General features: G+C 41.4%; 1 protein-coding gene across 2 annotated transcripts; it reads right to left on the bottom strand.

Annotated features, from left to right (window-relative positions):
• Positions 1-2132: 2132 nt before the first annotated feature.
• Positions 2133-22726, bottom strand: spon2a (spondin 2a, extracellular matrix protein). 2 transcript variants are annotated; one of them, XM_008420097.2, is made up of 6 exons: positions 15896-22726; positions 11801-12029; positions 9442-9662; positions 4597-4788; positions 4113-4284; positions 2133-2779 (listed from the first exon to the last, which is right to left on the bottom strand). In XM_008420097.2, exons 2-6 carry the CDS (start codon positions 12027-12029, stop codon positions 2589-2591), a joined length of 1005 nt encoding a protein of 334 aa, XP_008418319.1. In that variant the 5' UTR covers positions 15896-22726; the 3' UTR covers positions 2133-2588. The 2 variants fall into 2 exon arrangements, with proteins under 2 accessions (XP_008418319.1, XP_008418320.1); XM_008420098.2 differs by lacking the exon at positions 15896-22726 and adding an exon at positions 12212-15194.
• Between the last annotated feature and the right edge of the window lie 305 nt (positions 22727-23031).

The following is a 23031-nucleotide window of genomic DNA, read 5'->3' as shown; positions in this document are numbered from 1 at the left end:
GCATTTTACAAAACAACTTTCTACGTTTCAGTAATAACCCGAAGGTACATTGTATTATTTTATTTTTTTTTAATATTGAAAAAGAAAATATCTTTGTTACAAGCAATAATAGCTTTAATTGCAGCAGTACGAATGCAGTTGTGATTATGGAATGCTATTGATTGTGACCACCAGAGGGTGCTGTTTTGCTTCACTGATTTGTGAAAGTAAGCTGCTAATAATACAATAAAATGGCACATGGCAAAATACAAAAACAATACACATTTCAAGTTTATTATGTAAAAAATATATATTTTGACACATATAAGATATCTTACCCCTTTTATAAAAGGAGCTGTATTAATACCGATTGTTGTCCTACAAGTAAGGATCAGTACAGGGGCTGAACATGGAAGAAACCTCTTAAAATCTCACCTGAAGGTGAAAAGCAGCGAAAACTTTCCTCTCACAGATGACAGAGACTTGCAGATGGTTACAATAGCCTCCTCACTCAAGCTATTTCAGGGAAATTGGGTAACGTCAGCTTTTAGGGGGTAGGGTATCCTAAATTTTCTTAGCTGGAAAATATATTTCTTTTCATGTCTTTTGCTCAGTGAGTAAATCGAGGTTACTCTCGGTCCTTTAAGTGCAGTTAAATCACTTTCTTTCAGTAGATAACCAGAATATACATCAATATGTGAACTTTTCTCCGGATTATTTAACTTCACATTTCTTTACATGACTGTGTGCCGATCTGACATTCTTTTAAATATCTGCACGTTGGTCTTTGAAGAAGCTTCACATCAATTCAGCCTGTTGGTTAATTCTTATGGCAGGAGATATTTATAAAGATGGGATTACAGTTACTTTAAAAGAGATTTACAACCCAAACATGTGTAGGTTATTCAAGTAATCCAATGGTGCTATATTCCAGTGAAGGTATGCAATAGGTCAGAGGATCTTAGTGTGGATCTTTCTGTGCACATGTAACAGCAGTGCTCATGTAAGAATGTAGTTGATGTGAACTATATCTGTGCAGCAATAACACTTTCTTTCTTTTAGCTTTGAAACGTCTAAAGTATTTTACATTCCCTCATTATGAATTGGATACAAGAAGCCATTTTTAAGTGAGCAGACAGACATGTGTCTTAACTCTCACAGAGCATAAGTGAGTAAAGAAACTTTTTATAAACATCGATTAAAAAGTGAATTGTTTAATTTGTCCATATGATTTCCACTGCTCAGCACCTCTTTGTTGCGTTTGTTGTTAGTATGAGAAATGTTCAGGCAAGTCACCTGAAATCTCATGAAATAACACGAAGACTCGTGTTATTTCATGAGGACACGAAACGAAATAACATCTCATTTTGTTTTCATGTACAAGAAGTACAAGAAGTAAACGTACTTCTTGTACATGTTTACAAGAAGTAAACATGTACTTCTTGTTAAGCATCAGCGTTTCCTTCGTTGACGTCGAGTTACTTCTATGAGCATCAAACCATCACAGATCCTTAAACTTAATGAGAAACAAGCATCGTGTCAAAAACATCCCTTCCGGATCTTGTTAATGTCACGAAAGAAAAGGGGATTTATCCGCCGTCAGTCAGATACAGATGGTCCTGCCTTAAGCAAAGGACTTTAAGTATCTTGGTCTCTGATGGCAATAGACTAGAGAAAGGATAATCAGATAAATGCTTTGTTTGCAGTAATGTGGGCGCTGTTCTGGTCTGGTGTAGCGAAGAAAGCTGAGATAAGCAACATTTTCAACTTACCGTCCGTCTGTCACAGACGGATGGTAAATTAAAATAGAGAGTTGGCCATTCTAAGGTAAAAACAACAACTTCCAGTCCAGGGGGGGCACAGCTGACTCTGTGGGTGGCCAATACCCCCCCCAATACTCCCCAATGCCGACGGGCCTGCGTCTATGTTCCAACCCCTGACTTAGGATGCTGCAATGTGGGTCATTATTGATTGAACAAGATCCCAAACACAAGCAGCTGAAAAAAAGCTTTTTCTGTAGGATGACTGCATTTGGTTTTAGACATACTTTTAGGTATTTTTTGCTCACGTGTTTTAATTGGATTTTAGTTCACTGGAAAATCTTCCCCCATGTTTGTCGCAAATTTTTTTTATCATAGTGTTGGCAGGAAAGGTACAACAAAATGTGCATTTATTTGACAAAATGAAAAACGGTACACAAATTCTTTGTTTCAACACAAATTAATTCATATTTCTGTTATATTGAATGAAACATATATATTTTTTTGAGATAATTTACAAATGGTTGCATTTCACTTTTATTTACATTTTACAAAACAGCTCAACCTTTGGGCAAACACAGGTTGTACAACAGTTGTAAAAACAAAGTCAGACTAAATAACATTTTAGCTCTTTGATTTTCATCCATCAACCAGTTTTTCCAAGAGACTTCTGTTTTTCTTAGTTCTGCTGATTTGCAGATGTCTCTTTTTGTGACAAAACATATTGAGTTCTTATTGCTTCACTTCAAAAAAATCGGACAAATTCTCAAACGTTTTCTCGGTCCAGCACTGATAGCATGAGAGTCCAAGTGTTTATCACTGGTTGTTTTTATGCTCCTGCTTTGACGATCACTGGCGTTTCTTCATGCAATTGTGTGGCACACATTCATCCTGTTCCTCCAGCTCAGGGCAGGGGCTGCCAGCGTTTGCTGGCCGCAGAAGTATGTAACGTGTGCGGTGACGAACTCCGCCTCTGGAGCAGGGACCAAGACACAGACCCCAAGATGACCAGAGGGAGACTTCGCAATCCAAAGGTGTTGCTGGGTTCAAAGAGAGAGAGAGACAACAAGAAAATTAGGAAACAGTGCCCAAATGATGCCTGTTTTGCAGCCGTCATATACATGCAGAGAGACTGTTCTGGAAGAGTAAATCTATGGTCTAATCTTTCCCAGGGAGGGTAAAAAGTGTGATCTTTCTAGGGTTGGAATTCACTCTTCATCCCCCATCTTAAAAAACTATCATGCCACTCTGGCGTTGCCCCCTATGCCTTTTCAATACGCAACACTGAAGAGATCTATTAACCATGATGGACCTACACAGAATCTCATCTTCGTAGGTTGACTTCCTGCCAAAGGAGAGGTATTTAACTACCTCGGTAGTTCTTCCGAGTCTTCAGTTTCTGACTCCTTCACAGTAAGGAGACACGATTGAGGAGATCCTCAAAGTGCTCTTTCCACCGGTCTACAATAACACCAGTCTGGGTCTGCAGTTCCCTAATCCAAAAGCAGACAAAACACAGATGCGGCAGTCTGTCTTGTTTTTTTTATACCTGTGCTATTTGACATTCTTTATAGACAACCAAGCCTTCAAGGCCTTCTCCAACCTAACCGGTTCCATCACCTCTGGGGGTCCATCAGCAGGTCCTCTGGTTGCCAACGCAACAAACTGCAATATATTTTCGAGATATCACTGCAGATATCTCGAAAGCCATATCTGCAGTGAAGGTCCTGCCCCATTCTGATTTTATGTCCCCAACTTCCCTTGGGGGAGGAGAGAGATTCTCCAGGAGGGATAAGTTGAACAGGTTCTTCCACCAGACGTTCGCAGCTCACTCTCAACATATGTTCGGTTTTACCAGATCTGTCTGACAAAACCCTGCCACTGGATTCAGCTCACTACCAGGTGGCAATGAGTTGATATCTCCAGCCCTCTCTTCAGCCGCAGCAGGTCAAATGATAAGATTACAACACTGATCATCGACCTTTAGCCCAAGATGACCTGGTATCAAGCACACTTGACTCACCTTGTGATCAACTTGTGCTCTGTTCAATTGCAAAACATCCTTTGGACTCCAAGAAGGCTGGGTAATCCAAACTGCTGTTCAGTGCAAGAGGTCAGAGCCTTCTCTCTTGCAACCTAATGCCACAAAGAGGTGACCCCTCATGCTAGTTAACTCTAAAACCGAGGCAGTCAGCTGAGAGCCTGCGGGTATCACCCTGGGAAGCCCCTCTACCCGGAGTTGGGTTCCACACTGTTGTGGTCCAACCTCAAAAAGCAGCTCCAGCTACCTTCCTACCAGTAGGGAAAAAAAAAAACTCTAAATACTTTCAGGGATATAAATATTTTTTGTGAGGAAAAGCTTTGCGTTATTACCTGAGAAACGCTGAGGATTGATGGAGTTTGGCAGAATGTGATTAGAAATAGAAGTTTGGCGGTCTGGCGTTCGACGCTGCCGGGTAATCTTTATGCTGGCAATAGGTGGAAGCTCCTTTAGTCGAGGGTAGTAGAAGGAATTGGCCGGATGGTTCGGCATTTGTGACGTGATCTGAAAAGCAGTCGGCGAGCAGTTCATCAGAATAAGGCAACAGATTCTCAGTAGAACCCCCAGTGCATCTTAGCCAGCTCTAAAGCACATGCTGCAAAAGGATGGATAGTCTGTTACATAAGGGGCCCCTTTTTATTTAAATCACTTCAGGTCAGACATGAGGCCTGCCAAGCAATCATTCAGCCACAGACAGCTAAGAATGATGCCCCGTTCCCACTCTGCGTACGTACTCCAAGAACAAGACAGAGACGCCAGAATCTGAGGCACCAACAGCTTAGCGAAGGACATAAACAGATGATGGTTTCCTCCTACCTTTGTAATGTTTTCAGGGGGGCTGGTGGGAAAATTGGGAGAGGAAAAAGTGAATCCACTGTCCGTTCCTGCATCGTAAGGCTGGAGGTCGACGGTCACTTCCTGTTTCCACCGGTTACCCTCACAAAGATTGAGGCTGTCCAAACCGACAAACCAGTCAGGGCTGGGGATCATCTTCACCATCAAAGACAGCTGTCAGACACAAAACATTGATGTTAGACATCTATGAGTTTAATTGAAAAACTACGAAACACTAATTGTCATAATTTTGTAAAAAAGGGATGACCAGATTACCAGGAAGTTAAATGCTACAGGGTAGTAAAAAACACTTACAGTTCCTTGCAAAGGTACTCATACCATTTGTGCTTTACATTAAAGCCACAACCTTATTGCACGTTGTTGGGATTTTATGTGACAGACCAACATAAAGTAGCGCGTTGTAAAGTGGAAGAAAAATTATACATGTTTTTTCACTATAAACAAAAATCCAAAAGCATGCGTCCTACTGCGACACCCCTAAGGACAACACAGTGCCACCAATGGTTTGTGAAGGCCTCAGAGGTTTGTTGTTAGAGAACAAACAGCAACCAAGTGCAAAACAGGCGAGGTTGTCAAGAAATTTAAAGCAGAGTTCAGTCATAAAACAAAAGCCCAAGCTTTGAACATCTCACAGAGCTCTGCTCAATCCATCATCTGAAAATGGAAAGATTACGACGCAACTCCAAACCTAAGCAAGACATGATAGTCCACCTAAACTGGCAGGCAGGGAAGGAGAACATCAATCAGAGAAGCAGCCAAGAAGAGGATTGTTGTCACTATGGAGAATCCGTAGTGCTATCAGCTGGGAGAATCTGCATACTATTAGCTGCACTCCACAAATATAAAGTTGAAAACTGACAGGGGTGGAGGTTCGCCTTCCAACAGAACAACAATCCTAAACAATACATCACACACATCAAATCATATTCATATGCTAAAATGGCCCAGTCAAAGTGCAGACCTAAAAGACAGAGGATATTTGGTGAGTGTTAACCTGAGACTAACATGACCCGGTCTGACTCAGCTTGAGTGATTCTGTAAGGTAAAATGAGTAAAAATGGCCCTCTGTAGACTGAAGTGTGAGGTGGCTTTACCCGGTAATCACAAAAAAAGAGCTGAAAGCTGAATGGACAACACATTTTATAGATTTTATTCGACAAAAAAAATGTTACATTTTTCTTCAACTTTTAAATTATGCACTGCTCTTTGTTGGTTTATCACATAAAATTAATATAAAAAAATTAACTCTGGTTTGTGGTTGTAATATGGCAATATCTGGAAATGTCCAAGGTGTAAAACTATTTCTATTTTCCACCAACGACTCAAAATGGTTTCAACCATAATAATAAAGCACACATGCATCCTCATCACCATCCAAGACCCAAACTGTCTTGTTCACATTTAAGGTAATATATTGTGCAGTCATAGTCTTCCAACATAACCCCATAAAAAAAAAACCTGAACTCTATATGAAGCTGAATAAAATAACTCTTACTTCTAATAGAAATGTTTTATAATTTGACATGTAGATTGAAATGTAATGAAAACACTTGCTATTCTAATATAATAACCATTAGTTCACTTTGGACTGTGCAACTGTTTAAATCCCCCTGCTGTGGAAAGTGAGATGAGTGCAGAATGAATGAAATTACAGAGATCACAGTAACACCAGCCAGGACAATAAATGCAATAGGCCTGACATCACACACACACACACGAGCGCCGATGTAGGGATTTTGCGACTATAAAACAGAGTCGGCATGTGCGCACGTGCACCCCGTCTGTCTCCTGTATGATGTATGTTTCCTGAGAAACAGTGATCTCATCTCGGAGAGAGGATTTAGGGTCAAAACACACTGAAGTGATGGCAGAAGACCAGACAGCAGCGCATTTGAAAACTTCTCCATTTTTGGAGAAAAAAACCCCCAAAAACGCTCAACAATCGCTGCTCATCTTGTCAGTCTGAGGGTCGGTTTTTGTGTGGGCTTTGAATGAATCACTGGTGTTGAACCAAACAGAGAGCGGGGACCAGCAGATCTGAGACAAAGGAATGAGATGAGTCAGGAAGACATATGAATGTTAGTGTTTTTCTTCCAGTGATAAACGTTAAAAAAGTAAAGACTAAACCAGAAGAAGTCTTGTGGCAGTATCCTTCCTTTTTTGTTCTGTGAACTTCCTGCCTCTTACGTTTTTCATCTTTTTCTGAAACTCTCCTGAGCCAAACTGAAAGACGCCGCCTCTCGGCTAATTTCTTTACTATTAGCTAAAGGGAAAGCTTGCACGACTGGTCAAGACAAATCTTTAAACCCCATGTCTATCTCAGAAAACCGTTTTCAAAGACCAGAAGGCATCCGTCGGAAAGCCTCTCGAGCGGCTTGAAATGGCTCACATCCTGCGTCTCCATCTGGTTGAGCTCCACATTAAACAATAGCTGGATATATGATGACAGAAGTCATGTGTCTGGGATTCCTGGCGGATGTCGTGTAAACCATCGGCTGTCTTCAAAGGAATGATATAGTATTTATAAATGAGAGCGCAAAAGACAGTGCAACATACTCACAGATTAAGTTATCAGCTGGATCACATCATTAAATCATGTCCAACACAACACGCTCAATAGCTGGGCTTTGCTTTGCTTATCTGGTCTAAAAACAGACCGGCACAGACGTCACATAACTGGAAGACAACACGGCGGGGCTGTACATTACCTATGCTTACAGAAACAATGCTCACCTAAAGAGTGATTAGTTCTTTCGTTTTGCCCTCTGGTTCAAGGACTCAGAGAGTTAGCCTCCTAATGTAGTTGACAATGCAAGCCAGAGACTCTCTAGACATAATAACCTTGATAAAATGCCACTTTTTACAATTTTTATTGTAATTACCCTACAGGATCTAATTCTTTTTATTTTAAACAGTAAGGCACATATCATTGGACGGACAGAAACCCAGATTTTATTGCATACGGGTCTGAAGTATAGTAGATGCAAGAGGAATGGACCTTCTCTCTCAGCTCATCACGAAGGTAAGAAGCAAAAAAGCCCAGATAGTAACAATTAAGCTCAATCAGAACTTTATTAAAGAAAAGCAACAACCTTATATCGCCTCAAAAGAGACCACAGATTTAATTCAACAACTTTTTACGATGAACTTCAGATTCTTTTTTTTTTTTTTTCTCTCTATTTATTAAAATTAATGAACTATGAACAATTTCATTGGCTCCCCCAAGCGGGTCAGTACACGACACATCATACTCACCAAATTGCATCAGATTATATCTGTTGTATCTATTCATACCAGCATCCAACATATGAAATCTTTTAGAATCTAATTGAAAACAAAGGAAAAGTAAGATGGGTTTTTTTTTTATCAAGCATTGCAAGAATGAGGATGACCGAAAATGGATTTAGACATTTATATTGAAACCACGATCTGGTCTGAAGCAACCTCTAATCAACTAAAGGCCCCTCTCTGGCGTTGGCTCGCGTCAACGTTCGTGAGTCGACCGACCGTCAGAGGAGCTCTGAGCTGCGACGATGCCCACTGCAGCGCTGCGGCGGGAGGGGGGGAAAGGCGATTACTGTCTGAGAAGAGCACCGCCGCCCCATCTGCGGTTTGTTCCCAGCCCAGATTGACAATGAATAAACTCATCTGCAGTTTATTAAAGATCACATGCTAGAAGAACGGGGTTTGTTGGAATTATGTTTCATAGACAGAGAAGGCCAAACATTGAAGTTTTTGGTTCAGAGCAAAAAAATAAAAAATTAAAATTATCTGTTTGGACAAAGGAAACAGATAACAGCCGTGTCCAATGTGGGAGAAACTCATCCCAGATGCACGACCCCAAACGACAATAATGGTTTTGACATGTTTTGTTATTCGTGAAATAATTTCAATCAATCACAGCAACAAATTTTGACCAACAGTGTCAAGACGTTCATTCGCTGACTTAATCTCTAAAGGCAAGTGAGGCCTGTAGAGCATTAAATGATGTTCTGGGCACTTTGTGACCTTCTGGATGAATCATCTGTGCACTCTTGGAGTAATTTTGAAAGACTGGCCAGTTTTCGGATGGTTCACCACGAATCCATGTTTTCTCCATTAGTGAATGATGACTCCAAGTGTGGTTCGCTGGAATCCCAAACCCACTGAAATGCTTTTGTTTTTGTTTCTGGGTTGTTTTTTTTTCAGGCTGAGAGATATCAATGACTTTGTTCCCCAACTATTTTTGGGCATCTTTTATCCCGTGTCACATTGTCAAATAGATTCTATTTAAGGGATTTCTGATTTTCTGCAGTAATTAGGCCTGGGTGTGGCTGGTGAAACTGATCTATTGTAGTTAAGCACAGCTAATGCATGACTTGTCTTTGTGCTTGGTGATAATAGCAGGATACGTTGTATTTTAGGTTGTGTGTAAATAAAACACGCCAGCCCAAAGTTTAACAAGCTAATTAACAAAAAGCAAAAATCCCTGGTGGGCCAATTTTCCCTTCCCCCAGACAGGAAAACTGTAGCTGCTTCTACGTGTCTGCAGTCTTTATGTTGAGGTAACTGGCATTTACTGGTATTTACCTTACGCAGATTGGCCCCTCCCACGGCTCCAGCTCAGACCGAGAGCCAAGCGTGCAGGATGGATGTAGGCGTTTGCGGCTACTGAACTCAAGCACTTGGTCTAAACAAAGTCTGACAGGGTGTAGTGGAAATAAGTAGGAAATTACTTGGTGTGGTGCAGATGCACGGTGTAATAGACCCAGCTCAAAGTGACCGCGTGAGTGTAGATGTGCTTTGTGAAGCTCCGTCGTCTCCTACCAGTGGGTTGCGGGGCACCATGAGCATCTCCGTGGAGCTGTGTCCGATCCCATTGGGAATGCCAGCTGTCCGGTACATGACTCCGACCGTGCGCTTCTTCCGGGCCTCCTTGGCTGCTTTCATCAGCTCCACCGTCACCCCGACTTCAGCAAAGCTCTGCACCCCGGGACTGGCCGAAGAGCCCTCCTCCCAGAGCCGAAAGTGGCGGTTGTGGCTGGCCGCTGTTGAGAGAGTAAAGGCAATTGAAGAAATGTGAGATGAGAGAAGCGAGATGCGTGCTCACTTGACGCCTTTCGAGTGTCGATGAAGCTCCGCAGAGTCCGAAGCCAGACGATGAGATCATTTCCACCACGGAGCCCGAGTGTACTTCTACGGCTGCCTCCTACTTCCTGCATTTAAACTGATAATTCTGAGGGAATTGCTCATGTGCATGTGTTATTGCAAGGTTATATTCTCCGTCTTTTCCTGCAGAAACCGCAACACAGGCCGGAGCTGCCAGGATGTAGGTCAGGATCCTGGACTTGGCAGGCAGAAGTTGGACAACAATTTATTTTAACAATTCTGAAAACCCTTAATGATGCTTTTTTGTGCAGCCTGGGCCAGCAGGCTTTCTCTTCACATTCTTTTGAAAAGTTCTGACTATCTCAGAAATCTGTTAAAAATCAAGAGCCCAGTTTTAGATTTAAACCACAGGTTCTGGAGACCCACAAAGCCACTGACCTGGGCCCGTGGTTTTAAGGGCAGAGTAAGGTTAGCCAGAAACACGCTGACAAATGCTCTGATGGTTCTGCCTTACCTCACTTTTCAGAGCTGCATAAAGACGCACACACACATACATACACACACACCTACACACACACACACACACACACACACTCACACACCCATACACACAGAGAGTCGGGATTTTAACTTTAAATAGTCTTGACACATGTATGAGCGCACACTTAGTTGCACAACTTGCCTAGCACACTTCACACACTATCTTGTTTCTCCCCATACCGCCATTACTCGTGGACCTTAATTGCATTTCCATCCTAACTAGCATCAAACCCCCGAAATTTGATAATGCATCACACTTGTGCCCCACCAAGACTTCAAAGCCAACCCTTCCTAAACCGCTTGAGTATTTTTTTATTCATGACAAAGTCCAGTCCTTCAGAGTCCTCGGCCCTACGCCCCTACTGACGTTTGCTGCAGCTTTTTTTTTATTGTCCCCTATAGTTTACCGTCTGCTCACTGAGGCCCTTGTGTTTTTGTTCCCTGGTGACAAAGACCGTCCCTTTCCATGCCCATGGAAATAATTATGTCAGAACCGCTGGTGCCTGTCTCTGTTAGGAATAAGTAGGGCACTCTCCTCTTCCATGGCATCACTGGGCCACCTGGAAACCAGACATTGCTGTTACCATGTCCCAGATATTTTTTTGTGACGTTACTCACTTCAACCTTCTCCTATTTTGTCACATCACAATAACAAGCAATAGCGACACTGCTTTGGCGTGTTCTTCACAAAAAATCTTTTTTTATTTTCTGTTATTTATTTGATTTTTAAACTCTCAGCACGAGACGTAAAACATGTTTGTTTTCTTGTGCTGGAAAACACATTACACTCTATTTCTGATCAAAGCATGAGATGAGTGAGTCATTTCTCTTTGAAAACTACTCACTGTGTGGCCTATCTGTAGATATGTGAATCATATTTGCGTAAACTTGCAGTTTAAATTTCAGCTGAGGCAGTTATCAAAAATCTTAAGTCTCCTAAATTGGTGCAAGCACAAAAAAGTGTCATTTAAACTGAAAAGGTATTCGGCTGTGTGAAAGCTAAATATGTCCATCATCAAAGTCAAATTTTACTGTGTTTATGATTAAATTATCTTTTTCAATGTTTTTTTTTCACATTTGCTCAATGTAGCTTGACGTGGTCACGCTGGTTTTCAGGTTTGTATATTTCACTGCATTCTTGTGTTTCCTGATCACTTCATTGTTTAGTCGTGTTTTTTTCTGCAGCTTTTCCTCGGATTTTGGTTCAAACTTTTGTTTTTGTGATTCCACTTTGTGTTCTCTGATCTCTGTTCATGTCGTTTCCTCCTCCTTACATCTGCAACACATTCAGTTAATCAGACTCACCTGTTTAGGTAATTGTGTTTGTACTCCCGACTCTTTTCAGCTCCATTTTGGAATCATGTGATTTTTGTCCGACAGCCGACAGAAAGACAAAGAGAAACACCATCTGGTAGTTTCTTTGACCTTTTGTTTTTTTTTTTTAATTCACTGGCAATAAAATCTTCTACCAGTGTTGCGTATGACACTTTTGTTTCATTCCACAAACACTCTAAAGAGAAGCCATATTTTTCCTCACCTATGAGTTTGGACCACTGCGCTGGGGGTCGGAACAGGGGATACTGCTTTGGAAACGCCTGCGGGCTCCAGTGACCCGTAAAGACCAGGATGTAGGAAGCGGGACCCTTGGCTGTGCAGCCCGTTCCGTTGAGGGGTTGCAGAGGCTCGGCAAACGCGAAATGAAGCTTCACCAGCAAAACGAGTAGCTTGTGCAGCCAACCACAGGCCGGGCGTTCTGAAGACATCATCTGCAAAGGAACGAAAAATGAAAAACCGGGTTATTCCTCCGGCTGCATGTTGGAGCTGGAGACGACTCCTGAACAAAGGCTGATAAGGAGGCTGAAACCGTAAACTGGGAGGCGCATTTTAAGATCAATTGTGTTTGGGCGCATAATCTTGGCGTGGCAGGAAACAAGAAGGAAAGACTAGCCTGAACATTTAGGAAGCCAAGCCCTGGACAATCCTCGAAAATAAAAAAGACGGGGAAAATTCCACATCCCTGCCCTCTTATCACAACACGGACGATTCATCTGAGAACAAAGCTTGTTGAACCTTCTGACCCTTGAGCTTTCAACTTCTGGGCAGGGCACGGTGTGTGTGTGTGTGTGTGTTGATCTCCAGCCAATCTCTGGCTATGCGACAACAGCTAATATTCAGCAGGAATGTGTGCTGCAGGAGCTGCCCTGAAATAAAACAGCACATATGACATGTCTGAGGCTGGATGTGAAATCTGTCTGACCTCACCGACTGACCATCCACTGACCCGCAGCTGAGTCAGACAGACTCGCACTCTATTTAGAGGCAGAGAGGGGAGGAGGGCACGTGCGCAGCCAGCACTTCAAACACTTTTCACCTTTTATATATTTTAACAGGGCTGAGGAGAGTAACGGAGGGGAAACGTGTGTTTTCACTTCTCCCAAATCTTCAGCCAAAGTTTTATGCCTTATTTAGACAATGGCCAAAAAGTTGGACTGCAGGGTTAAGTTCACACTGTAAATGCTAAGCGGTCAAATCGCCATCAGTGAAAACCGTAAATACATCTTACATCACCAACTTGATTCCGATTTTATGTGTATTTGAGGTTAAAACCTTTTTTTAAGAGCACGCAGGGGTTTCTAAAAGTATTAGTTCTTCGCTAAAATTGTCACAATATAAGCAAACATGTCAACATGTTGCAATTTTAGCACAGACTAAATGAAGTCGAGCATGATGGTGATCTGAAAGGAGGTATTTTGACTAGCAAAAATTTTTCACATAAAAATCACAAGAGTTTTGTGGAGACTTGTTTTCAGTATCCCTGAGTCGATACTTTGTAGAGGAACCTTTTACTGCAAAAATGCTGCAAGTCTTTTGGGGTAAAGCTCTACCTGCATTTAACCTTTAGCATAATTAAGATGGATGTGACGTATATCAAAATGCCATGTTAGCTTTCTTCTGCACAGCATTTTTCATGTAGGTTTTGGTCAATTTTGGTCTGATCTCACCAGAACGCCATCTTCCTGGTGTTTTCTACATGACTTGCTGCAAAGTGCAAATGGGACTTTTTATGATTCATATCTCACCGAGTTTGCATTTATTGCTCTAAACATCATTACAACTTTATCCCCGAACTCTCTGTCAAGCATTTTAGACGTTTGTTCACTAATAATAATAAAAAATCTGACGCCTTCAAAGAACAGCTGGATTTCTATTAATATTAAATTACAAACAGGCAAATTTTCCACACTTTTTATTAAGAGAAATCTAACAATTTTTTTTTTTTCCCCGAGCTACTTTGTTTTGGAACATGTGCCTTCAGCTTGGGCTGCTTTATGTTTGATTTCTTCCTTTGCATCATTTCAACACATTTCTCCACTTCTGATGCAGAAGTAAATATTTTCCTGTCGTTTCAGTTTTCGGCTTCATTTCCGAATCGCGTCACAAATAAACACAAAAACGCAAATTCAAGGTCACGTGTTTGATTTCTCATGTTACGGAAGGCCGACTTAAACGTGAAATAAAACTTTAAAGCTGAGAGCAGAAGATTTTTCTTTCTGTTGACATTCTACAAGAAGGCAAAGGGCCAATCCGGTGTGTTTCTATAGTATTGCTAAAAGTCCAAGCAGCTGCAGAATGCAGACAGTTAAATTTGGGTTAGTCAACACACACACATGTCCACGCACACACACACCATCAACACACCTAACACCCATGTCTTGCTGCATATTGTCCCTGAGGTCTATTTCCAGAGGACAGATTGAATTACTCAGCCAACATAGCTCTAAATGTCCAACTCTGACACTTTTTCCTGACCGCAGCCTCGCATGTCGCTGATCTTTTGATCAGTTCCCCATCTGTGCTGAATGCAGATTAACTATTGCAGAGTTTAACAGCCACCCATAAAAATACCTGCAGCATGGAGACACATAGCCCAGCTTTTATCACTGCAGGGAGAAACATCAAGGTTTGGATGTCCAGCTAGTTCCTAAGGTCTCTTCTCTGGCTTCTGCTAAAACTTACCTGTTGCCTAAAACTTTCTCTCCATCTCTTACCTCTTCAGCATTATTTTGGTTTAGTAAAACCCTCCGACCTTCCTCCTGCACTCATCACACCAACGCCGCAACACACTTATGACAACCTGATATTTCTTGAATTCGCACACAAATATTAAGACAAATAACCAGCAGGTGGAATAATGAGAGCTCACCGTGATTCTGACCTGCAAAAACACACACTTACACCTGCGGCCCAGACCCACTGTGATCTCATCAGCCAGCACAGACTCACACGGTGGAGAAATTTTTTATTTTTTTTCCCCTGTCAGGCATAAGACACAATAAAACCTTTCAGGCACCTTCCCTGTGCTGTTAGAACAGCTTCATGCAGCGATAATGCAAACTTTCAACCTCGTCCCATAAATTTGGTCATTCAGGTCTGCACACATACACAGATTTTTAACAAGGAGCTGCCAGTGAAGGTAATTTTCCTTTTCTCTTTTTTTTTTTTTCCTTGAAAATCTTTTTTATTGGGCAACAATAGCAGAATCAGGAGTTTGTTCGGGATGAGAAAAAACAAAAGATGCAACCATCTGTGTTGAATTATCCTTTTCATGCATGCCTGATCTGTGTGCAGATTTCTGGTGGAGCTACAAGGAGAAAGACGGACACTTGGACAGGTGGGGAACATAACAGGAGGTGAGAAATTTAACTAAGGCAGCCAAATGTTGAGTTCAAAAACTGATTATCCTAAAGTATTTTTAGATACACCACTGACAGAAAGTGTAGAAAGGATGGACATTTGGACAATTTGTGGGCATAGTTCAGTGAAATAACGTGTACCGGTAACTCTAAGGAGGAATATATTGCCACCTTCCTAAAATAATGGCCTAAGTCTCTTAGGCATTTTTTGCAAAATAAATAAATGAATAAATAAAAATAATCTCTTTTTTTTTTTTTTGCCAAAGGACGATTTAGACAAAAAAAATTACTTTTGGCAATAAAAAACAAAAAAACTTTTAAAACCATTATTTTTTTATCAAGGTCACCATATGCAAAAAGTCTAAAGGAAAATTGCAAAAATGTGTAGATTGTTTTAAAAGACATTTGATTAATTCAGGTTACAGGACAAGGAAAAAATCTTTTATACTATATATATATATATATATATACATATATATATATATATATATATGTCAGTTTTTTTTACTGCTTCTTGTCTAAGCAAGACAATTTAAATGCACACAGAAGCTTACCTTAAAGCAAAAAAAAAAATAAAAAATACAAACATACCTCAATAATAATAATAGGTCATGTTCACTTGAATTGTTGTGAAAACTATTCATCTTCTGCATTTGGTTTCCAAATTAGACCACAGACACCCTCAGCTGCATTTACCTTCAATTACTCATAAATTGCATGTTGACATTAATTATTCAAAGCATTTCACACAGTTGCATGCTTGGTTTAGCTTACATTTACATAATTACATTATCAGGTTTTTTTGTTTTGCTTCTGTTGAAAGAAAAGACAGAAACTTTCTGCATGCTTCCTGGCCCACCAGAACACAAGGTGGTCTGGACTCCTGCAGGCTCGGTGTGTGTTGAATGGATGGCGGCTGCTCTGTGTGTGTTCCCTACCTGCGTTGGGTCAGTCGGAGAAGCAGCAGCACAACCACAGGGAGGATTCAGCTCTGCTCACTTTCCTCTCCGCTGGAACTGGCACAACCTCATCAGTCTTTTTCGCTCCCTTTATCTCTTTCCAGATTTCTCTCCTCCTACCTTCTCTCTCTCTCTCTCTCATTGTATCTCCTCATATTACCCTCCTCTCACTCTCTTTCTCCTCCCCCACTCGCCCCTCACCTCTCCTTGTATGGAAAGGCAGTTAACAGTCTTTGCTCCTCTCTTTCTTTCTCTCTCTCTCTCTGTCTGTCGTTCAATGTGCCTCAATTCCCAGAAGGCAATCAACATCCCTCCAGGCAAACACCCTAAAGCGTTGTCTAAATTTTGGTGCTCGATTACAAAGAAAAAGAAAAAAAAAAAAAAATGGCAGTAAAATTGAGAGAGTAAGGAGAACTTGGGCTCCCCAGACAGACGTGCAACCTGCCTGACAAATGAGGGGCGTCTGGACAGAAGCACTGGCTTTCTGCAGCTAATTTCAGTTTGATTGGAAATCAGAGGGAATCAAAGGGGTTTTAAAATGGTTTCCGTATCTTTATTTTTTTTTGTACTTCTCCACTTTAAACAGCTCCATCTCCAGATCCAGCTGTGATTCGAGCATGAGGAATCCCATTTCTTCAGGTTAGTGTGTGTAGTACGTCATGTTTGTGTGCAGCAGCAGAAAAAGAAAAAAAAAAAAAAAGCGATTCTCCGCACAGCTGGGACGCACATGGACAACCAGGGAGGTTTCTGTTATCAGGAGCCACTTGTGAATATGTTGAAGCTGAGTGTAAAAAAAGACCCTGTTTGTTCATGTCAGAGTCTTAAAACAGCCACTTTAACCAAAGGCTTCAAAAATGAACAAAGAAGCAACCTGTGTGCCCACACATGCACAGCCTGGCAAGGAAAGGTCAGTGCGTAAAAACTCAAAAACCTTTCCCAGTTTCTCATGTGTGGCTAGATAATGTGATACTATCCTGACGGCGACTACAATCCATGTTCTCCTGTGGGTTGAAACAACTTTTTTTTTTTTTGTGCAAAACATGCCATTGAGGGAAACATTTCTGGAGAGAGACTTGCACAGTTTGAGCGGCATGACGGATGTCTTCGGAGCATCGTTTTTTGTTGTTGTTTTGTTTTACAGCTACATTATCATAGCGCACGTAAAACCTCACAAGTGAGACGTGAAATGATCACGTGCAGAAAGTGGAGACTTTCTGCCGCTTCTGTTCACCGCCTCTACATTTACACAACCAGCGTATCGCAAAAACAAAACATCCTGACGGTGATTTGGGCATGTGGTCAGGACTCCTACAGACACGTTGATGCCTGCGCTGAGAGGAACAAAGATATTCTCAACCGGCGCCGAAACGACAGACCTTTCCAGGAATAAGCAGCTGATGACGACGAGCAGAAAAGGGAAGAAGGAAAAGCAGACTTATGGGTATCAGGTGACAATGTATTTTTATTTATTTTTTTTATGTCCTGCAGTCTAAAGGAGTCGGTTAAGTAGATATATTTCCCTCCATCTGTTTCTCCCTTCATTACGGACTTGATTCATCTTTTTGATTTGCATCCAGTCCTTTTGCATCTGTTCTGCTGCGATGCAGGAAAACTCCCCTGCTTCCGCTTGCTGATTGATAACAATGAGCTCAGCGAGCGGGCAGACTGATATTTAGCTTCAAACAACATTTTTCATTTTTATTTTTTTAGATTGGTCAGGTAGATTGGTCACAATGGCAGATAGAGCGTGAGTGTTTCTGAAAACTGGAACTAATGATGGCACACACACACACACACACACACACACACACGCGCACACACACACACACACACACACACACACACACACACACACACACGAGAGATTAGCATTAGGACACCAGATACAGCAGCAGATTTGCCAGGCTGACGCAAAACTCCAAGATAGATGGAAGTTTTCCTCTCGTCCTCATCAGTCAATCATGAGCTCGCGTCAGCGTTGCTCCAGTGAGTGAAGTCAGACGAGGGAAAGCCATGAGCTAATCACAGAACGCCAAAGCCAGACAGACGCAGAGAAGAAGAGGGGGGGAAAAAAAAAGAAAAAAGAAAAAGAAAAGCAACATTAGAAAGAGATCAGGCATTCAGCTGAAGCTCACATTTATGCCATTTTTGGTATAAAGTTTCTAACAAACAGCATGTTCTGATCTATCTAGTAAGAGAGATGGCACGGCGCCTCACAAAAGGACTCATAACCCTTGATTTTCTTTTTTAAAATATATTTTTAACATTTTGTCACAAAATGCTCGCTATATCCGTCCTCCCTTCAACTCTGACCAGGTGTCCCTGACGAAAGCAGCATGATGCTGCCTCAGAGTAGTGGCAGCACTACATGGGTAAGACTTTCATTCAGCTATGTCTTTCTTCTCGACAGATTTGTGAATTTATGCCTGTCATATGCAGCGGTTCTTCCACCCGAGCAGTGGATCTCTGCATGTCCACACAGTCGGTTTAGGTGGATAGGGTTAGGGTTCGCCTTCGTCTCTCACCCCCTCTGCTGAGGTGTCTGAGGCCTTCCCAACACAGTTAGGTCCACTAAATTATACAGATGCTGACTCTCTTTATTGCTTATAAGACTTTTGAGGGCAACTAGTAGAGCTAGATTTTCTACAGGTGGATCAGAGGAAAAGTGGGCCATCTGGACTGATCATGCAATGGCATTTCACACATGTAAGAAAAACTTTTTCTACCTTTTGAAAACTCTTTATGCATTTCCTTTCACAACCAAAACCATGCGCCGCTTTGTGATAGCCAGTTAAAACACGCTGAAGTTTCTGGTTGCAACGTGACAAAAAAAAAAAAACGAAAAAGAAAAAAAAAAAGTTTGACAGGTATTAATGCTTTTACAAGGCGCAGTTTGTGTCTTTTGGAAAGCACAAGTCAAACCCCTTGTGAACCCGTGGATTTTGAGGAGCTATTCTCAGCTGAAGACTGTCAACAATTACAGTGCACATTTATTTAGGAGTGCGCGCTGCAGAAGTGGGTCAAACAGAACAGAGCGGCCGAGATAATTGTAACGAACCCGGTGAAATCATTTCTGTAAACTCGGACAAGCTTCTCAGGCAATTTGGAGATGATCTTAAGGGGCTAAGAGTCTCTAAAAATCAGACGCAGATGTCTACAGATGGTCAGAGAGCCGAATACAAATCCAATCATTTAAACAAGGATGTGAATCACCCGCTTCCTGGTGCTCCGTGTAAACACAGTGATGAAAACCAGGTTAAACCCCAAACCCAGGATGCTAATATACTTACAAGCACACTCCAGAGTCAAAAAGAGACTTCTTACACCAGACCACACATGCAATACCAATCATTTTTGCACCGGTTACCAACTACGATCAGAATTAAACCAGCAAGGAAAAAAACCCCCCAAAAAAACAATCAATACAGATTAAATGAGCAGTTTAAGGGTATAATAAGATTGAAAACCAAGCTCTGAACGGGACGCAGCATTTGAGTCCTTTATAGGCTGAAATAATATTCGATCATTCCAGAGACAACCCAAGACAAATATTTATCCCGCTGCCTTCGGGTTGGTAGTCCGATCCCTCCACGTGGGATACTTTGTCTGCCTGGAGACCAATCCATCACATGGGCAAGTACGCAAGAGCATGCCATACACTACCACACACACCCGGATCTGTCAGGCTGCCCCCATTAAGGTTCAACGCTGTTGGCTCTTGTTGACTCTCTCATGCCAGAGTGAAGTTATTTCGGTTTTAAGGAGAAAATCTGGAAACTAATACTTGTGGTTGAAAACACTTTGCTTCAGACAAATGGAAGAAATATTAGGCTGAAAGAAAAACATAAAAGGACTGCCGGCAATTAAAAGGTATACATTTCAAATTGGAAAGGTCTCAAGTGTTTGAATTTGATAAAATGTTGTATTAATTTTCTAACTAACACAAAGTCAAACACTAAAAAACATTCTGAAAGAAGAAAAAAGGGCAGACATCTGGAAACTAGCAGAAGCAAAAAACCCCAAAAAAACCCCACCTTGTTTTTCACCAAAATCTAATGCACACTGACCCATTTTACAGAGCACTTATCTGAGTTTACGAACTCAGAAGCAGTGTGGGAACCGGGGGTTCACGTTTTACTGGTTTTACTGTGTTCTCCCAGAAGTGATGAGGCCTCAGTGTCTACTCCAGCGCTAAACAAACAAGCAAAAAAAAAAAGAAAGCTAGAGTCTCTGGTGGTGCAGCATGGCGGCTGGCAGAAGTCAGGAACCGTACGACGTCAGGTTGGAGAAGGAGTTGGACGAAGTGCGAGTCACATCCAGTAAAAACCCAGCTATCATCCTGGGCCTCTAGTAACTTCTGAGAAGTGGACAAACAGGTGATTGTGCAATACGTCTGTTCCCTCCTCCCCCAACTTCAACAAAAACAGAGATCAAGGCTCCAGTGTGTGATGGTGTAAAGATCAAGGTACTTTCAGACAGAAGTGTTTCAACTACTGGACTCATTATGTTAATCATCTGGCTTTTCTTCAGGTGCTGAAGTGCAATTGTCCCACATAAACAGTCCCTTGCACTGGATTTCTTTTGTATTCAGTCCCCTTTGCTGCGATTACTCTAAATAAAATTCAGCATCACCAGTTGCCTTCAACAGCCACTCAATTAGAAAACAATCGTCATTTATTCTCTGCATAACGTGGAGCGATTGCCAACTTTGGAGGAGCAACACGTCTGCCGACATAAAAACAACGTTGTGCAATCAATGCATCTCGCCTTTCTGAATGTGTGTCAGTAGGAGAGGAATTGCTGAAGAAATTATTTGCAGTTCGCAGCAAACATGTGGAAGAGATGAAGATTAAACTCTCTGGTCCACATGCAAAAACGCCATGTGTGACCTATGACCCACAGCACCCGTTACCCACCCGTTATGGTGGCATGCATCACGCCATGGGGAGTCTTCACTTTATCAGGGATAAGGTATCAGAACCGACAGCAAGGAGGGGAGAGCAAAACTCAGGGCAAAACTGGAAGAAAACATGTTTGAGGAAGCATTAATTTGGGGTCAAGGTTCACTTTCCAGCAAGTAAAGAACCCTAAAAATTACAGGTGTGAGATACCGCATTTCATGGTACACAGTACAGCGCCAGTATCGCCAATAACGATTCAGATACTTGATATATTATCAAACCTCTGGCCTTCAGGTGTTTTATGATGAGCAGAAACAATAGAAAAGCAAAAACATATAATTTGAGAACACATGGAAACAAATCCTTTTTTGAGGTAGAGTTGAGTGAGAATCTGAAACTACGGTATTAATCTCAGCATGCCAGTAAGATCGGAACGATACCAGCGTCAGTATTATTCAAATACTGACTTGGTATCAATATTATGAATATTTTAGGTCGATCTGCGAATCCACCCACAGAGCTAAAATGAAGTGGTTTAAGATTAGAGGTCCTGATGTCCTGATTCACATATCTGCTTCAACACACATGAATCGTGTAACTAATGAATTAAATGGTCTCTGTAGAACATGACTACATGCTGGGGAGGTAAATCAGCCATCGGTGTGTCGGACCAGGGACTCGTTCAGACTTAAATCTAAATCAGATTTAGATGCTTCTCTCTCAACAGAGACCGACTTCCCTGAGAAAAAAACAACTTGTGGACTCCACCAGAGATGGTTGGTAGCATAATTATTCCCCTAAACATTTTACATGTAGGTTAAAAATCTCACTTTTTGTCCCATCAGACCGGTGTGTCCCCTCCACGACCTTTACAATCTGCAAACCAGACCTCTCTCGACATGGTTTTCTTTTTGCTTCTCTTTCACAAATGCCAGTGTTACGACCAAGTCGTCCTTTCAATAGTTTTTCCCACCTCAGCTGCTGGTCTGTGCAGCTCCTCTGAGGGCATTATGGGGCTTCTGATTACTCTCTTCTTGCTCAACAGCCGTGTCTTGGTAAGTACAGGCGTGCCAATCCACTGACTGCACTCGATTTTATGAAAGGATGATTTAAAAAGGGCTGAATTCAAATGAGCCATATCACAGAAAATATTTTTTATTTATTTTTTTTACATTGAATGCAACATATCCTTTTACTTCTACTTTGCAATTATGTAGCACTTTATTGTTGGTAAATCATAGAAAATACCAATAAATACCTTTATGTTTGTGGTTGCAATGTTAGAAAATTACTTTCCTTGCAATTTTAGTTTTGCGAGGCACTAGAATTGCCTCGGTGCCAATAACTGGGATAAAACAATCCTTGGGAATCACTAAATAAATACCAACAATGCATTGCTGACTGTTCAAGAGAAGTCTCCTGGTTATATGCATGTGGAAGCAATTTTAAAGCCCACAATCCCCCCCACCATCCCGTCTTTTAGCCCTATGGGCCTGCACGGCCGTCCTGGCACTGCATTGCTCCATATAAAGAGCTGCCAAACTGCGGTAAACAATTTTGTTTGTGGCAAAACTTTGCTAAACACAGCTTTACATCCTCAGACCACAAAAGCAGTCTGCAACACACTAACCACTAATAATCAGGCAAGAAGCTGCTTTAAAAAAAAAGAAAAAAAAAGCTGAATAAAACTCTAGAGTTTAAAGGTTCAGCAAGAGAAACACTAGGGTTTAGATGGTAGATAAAAACGTAGGCGCAAGATGTTTAATTTTTTAGGATTTTATTAAAATACGGTGTTGAGTTTACCATTGGAGGTTACCATCACAAACATGATTGTTTCTAATAAAAAAAGTAAACAAAAACAAAAAATAAAGCTTAAGAGCCTAGTTACAGATTTTTTTTCTGGTGTTTTTGTTTTTGCAGTCTGGTGAAAGAAAAGAAAAAATAATTCACAATGAGTGTGATTGGAGGAGGGGGGGAAAAATGTTCACATGTTGTAAAAATACATTTCCCAATTTCAACATTACACACAGTCACTTTCAAGCATTCATTCATTCCTGGTTAGATGGTTAGATGTCAGTGCCAAAAAGAAAAATAAAAAGACAAAAAAAATAAAATAAAATAAAACGGTTCAGATCTGTGCACAGAACGAGGATCGAGTCTGTGAGGACGCAGGCGATCGGGGTCAACAGTCTGAGGGAGGAAAACCTCGGTGGG

The sequence above is a fragment of the Poecilia reticulata genome, linkage group LG10 (assembly GCF_000633615.1).
Source record: "Poecilia reticulata strain Guanapo linkage group LG10, Guppy_female_1.0+MT, whole genome shotgun sequence".
Classification (NCBI taxonomy): Eukaryota; Metazoa; Chordata; class Actinopteri; order Cyprinodontiformes; family Poeciliidae; genus Poecilia; species Poecilia reticulata.
The sequence above is the reverse complement of the archived record's forward strand: the minus strand, read 5'-3'. Positions and strand labels throughout refer to the sequence as shown.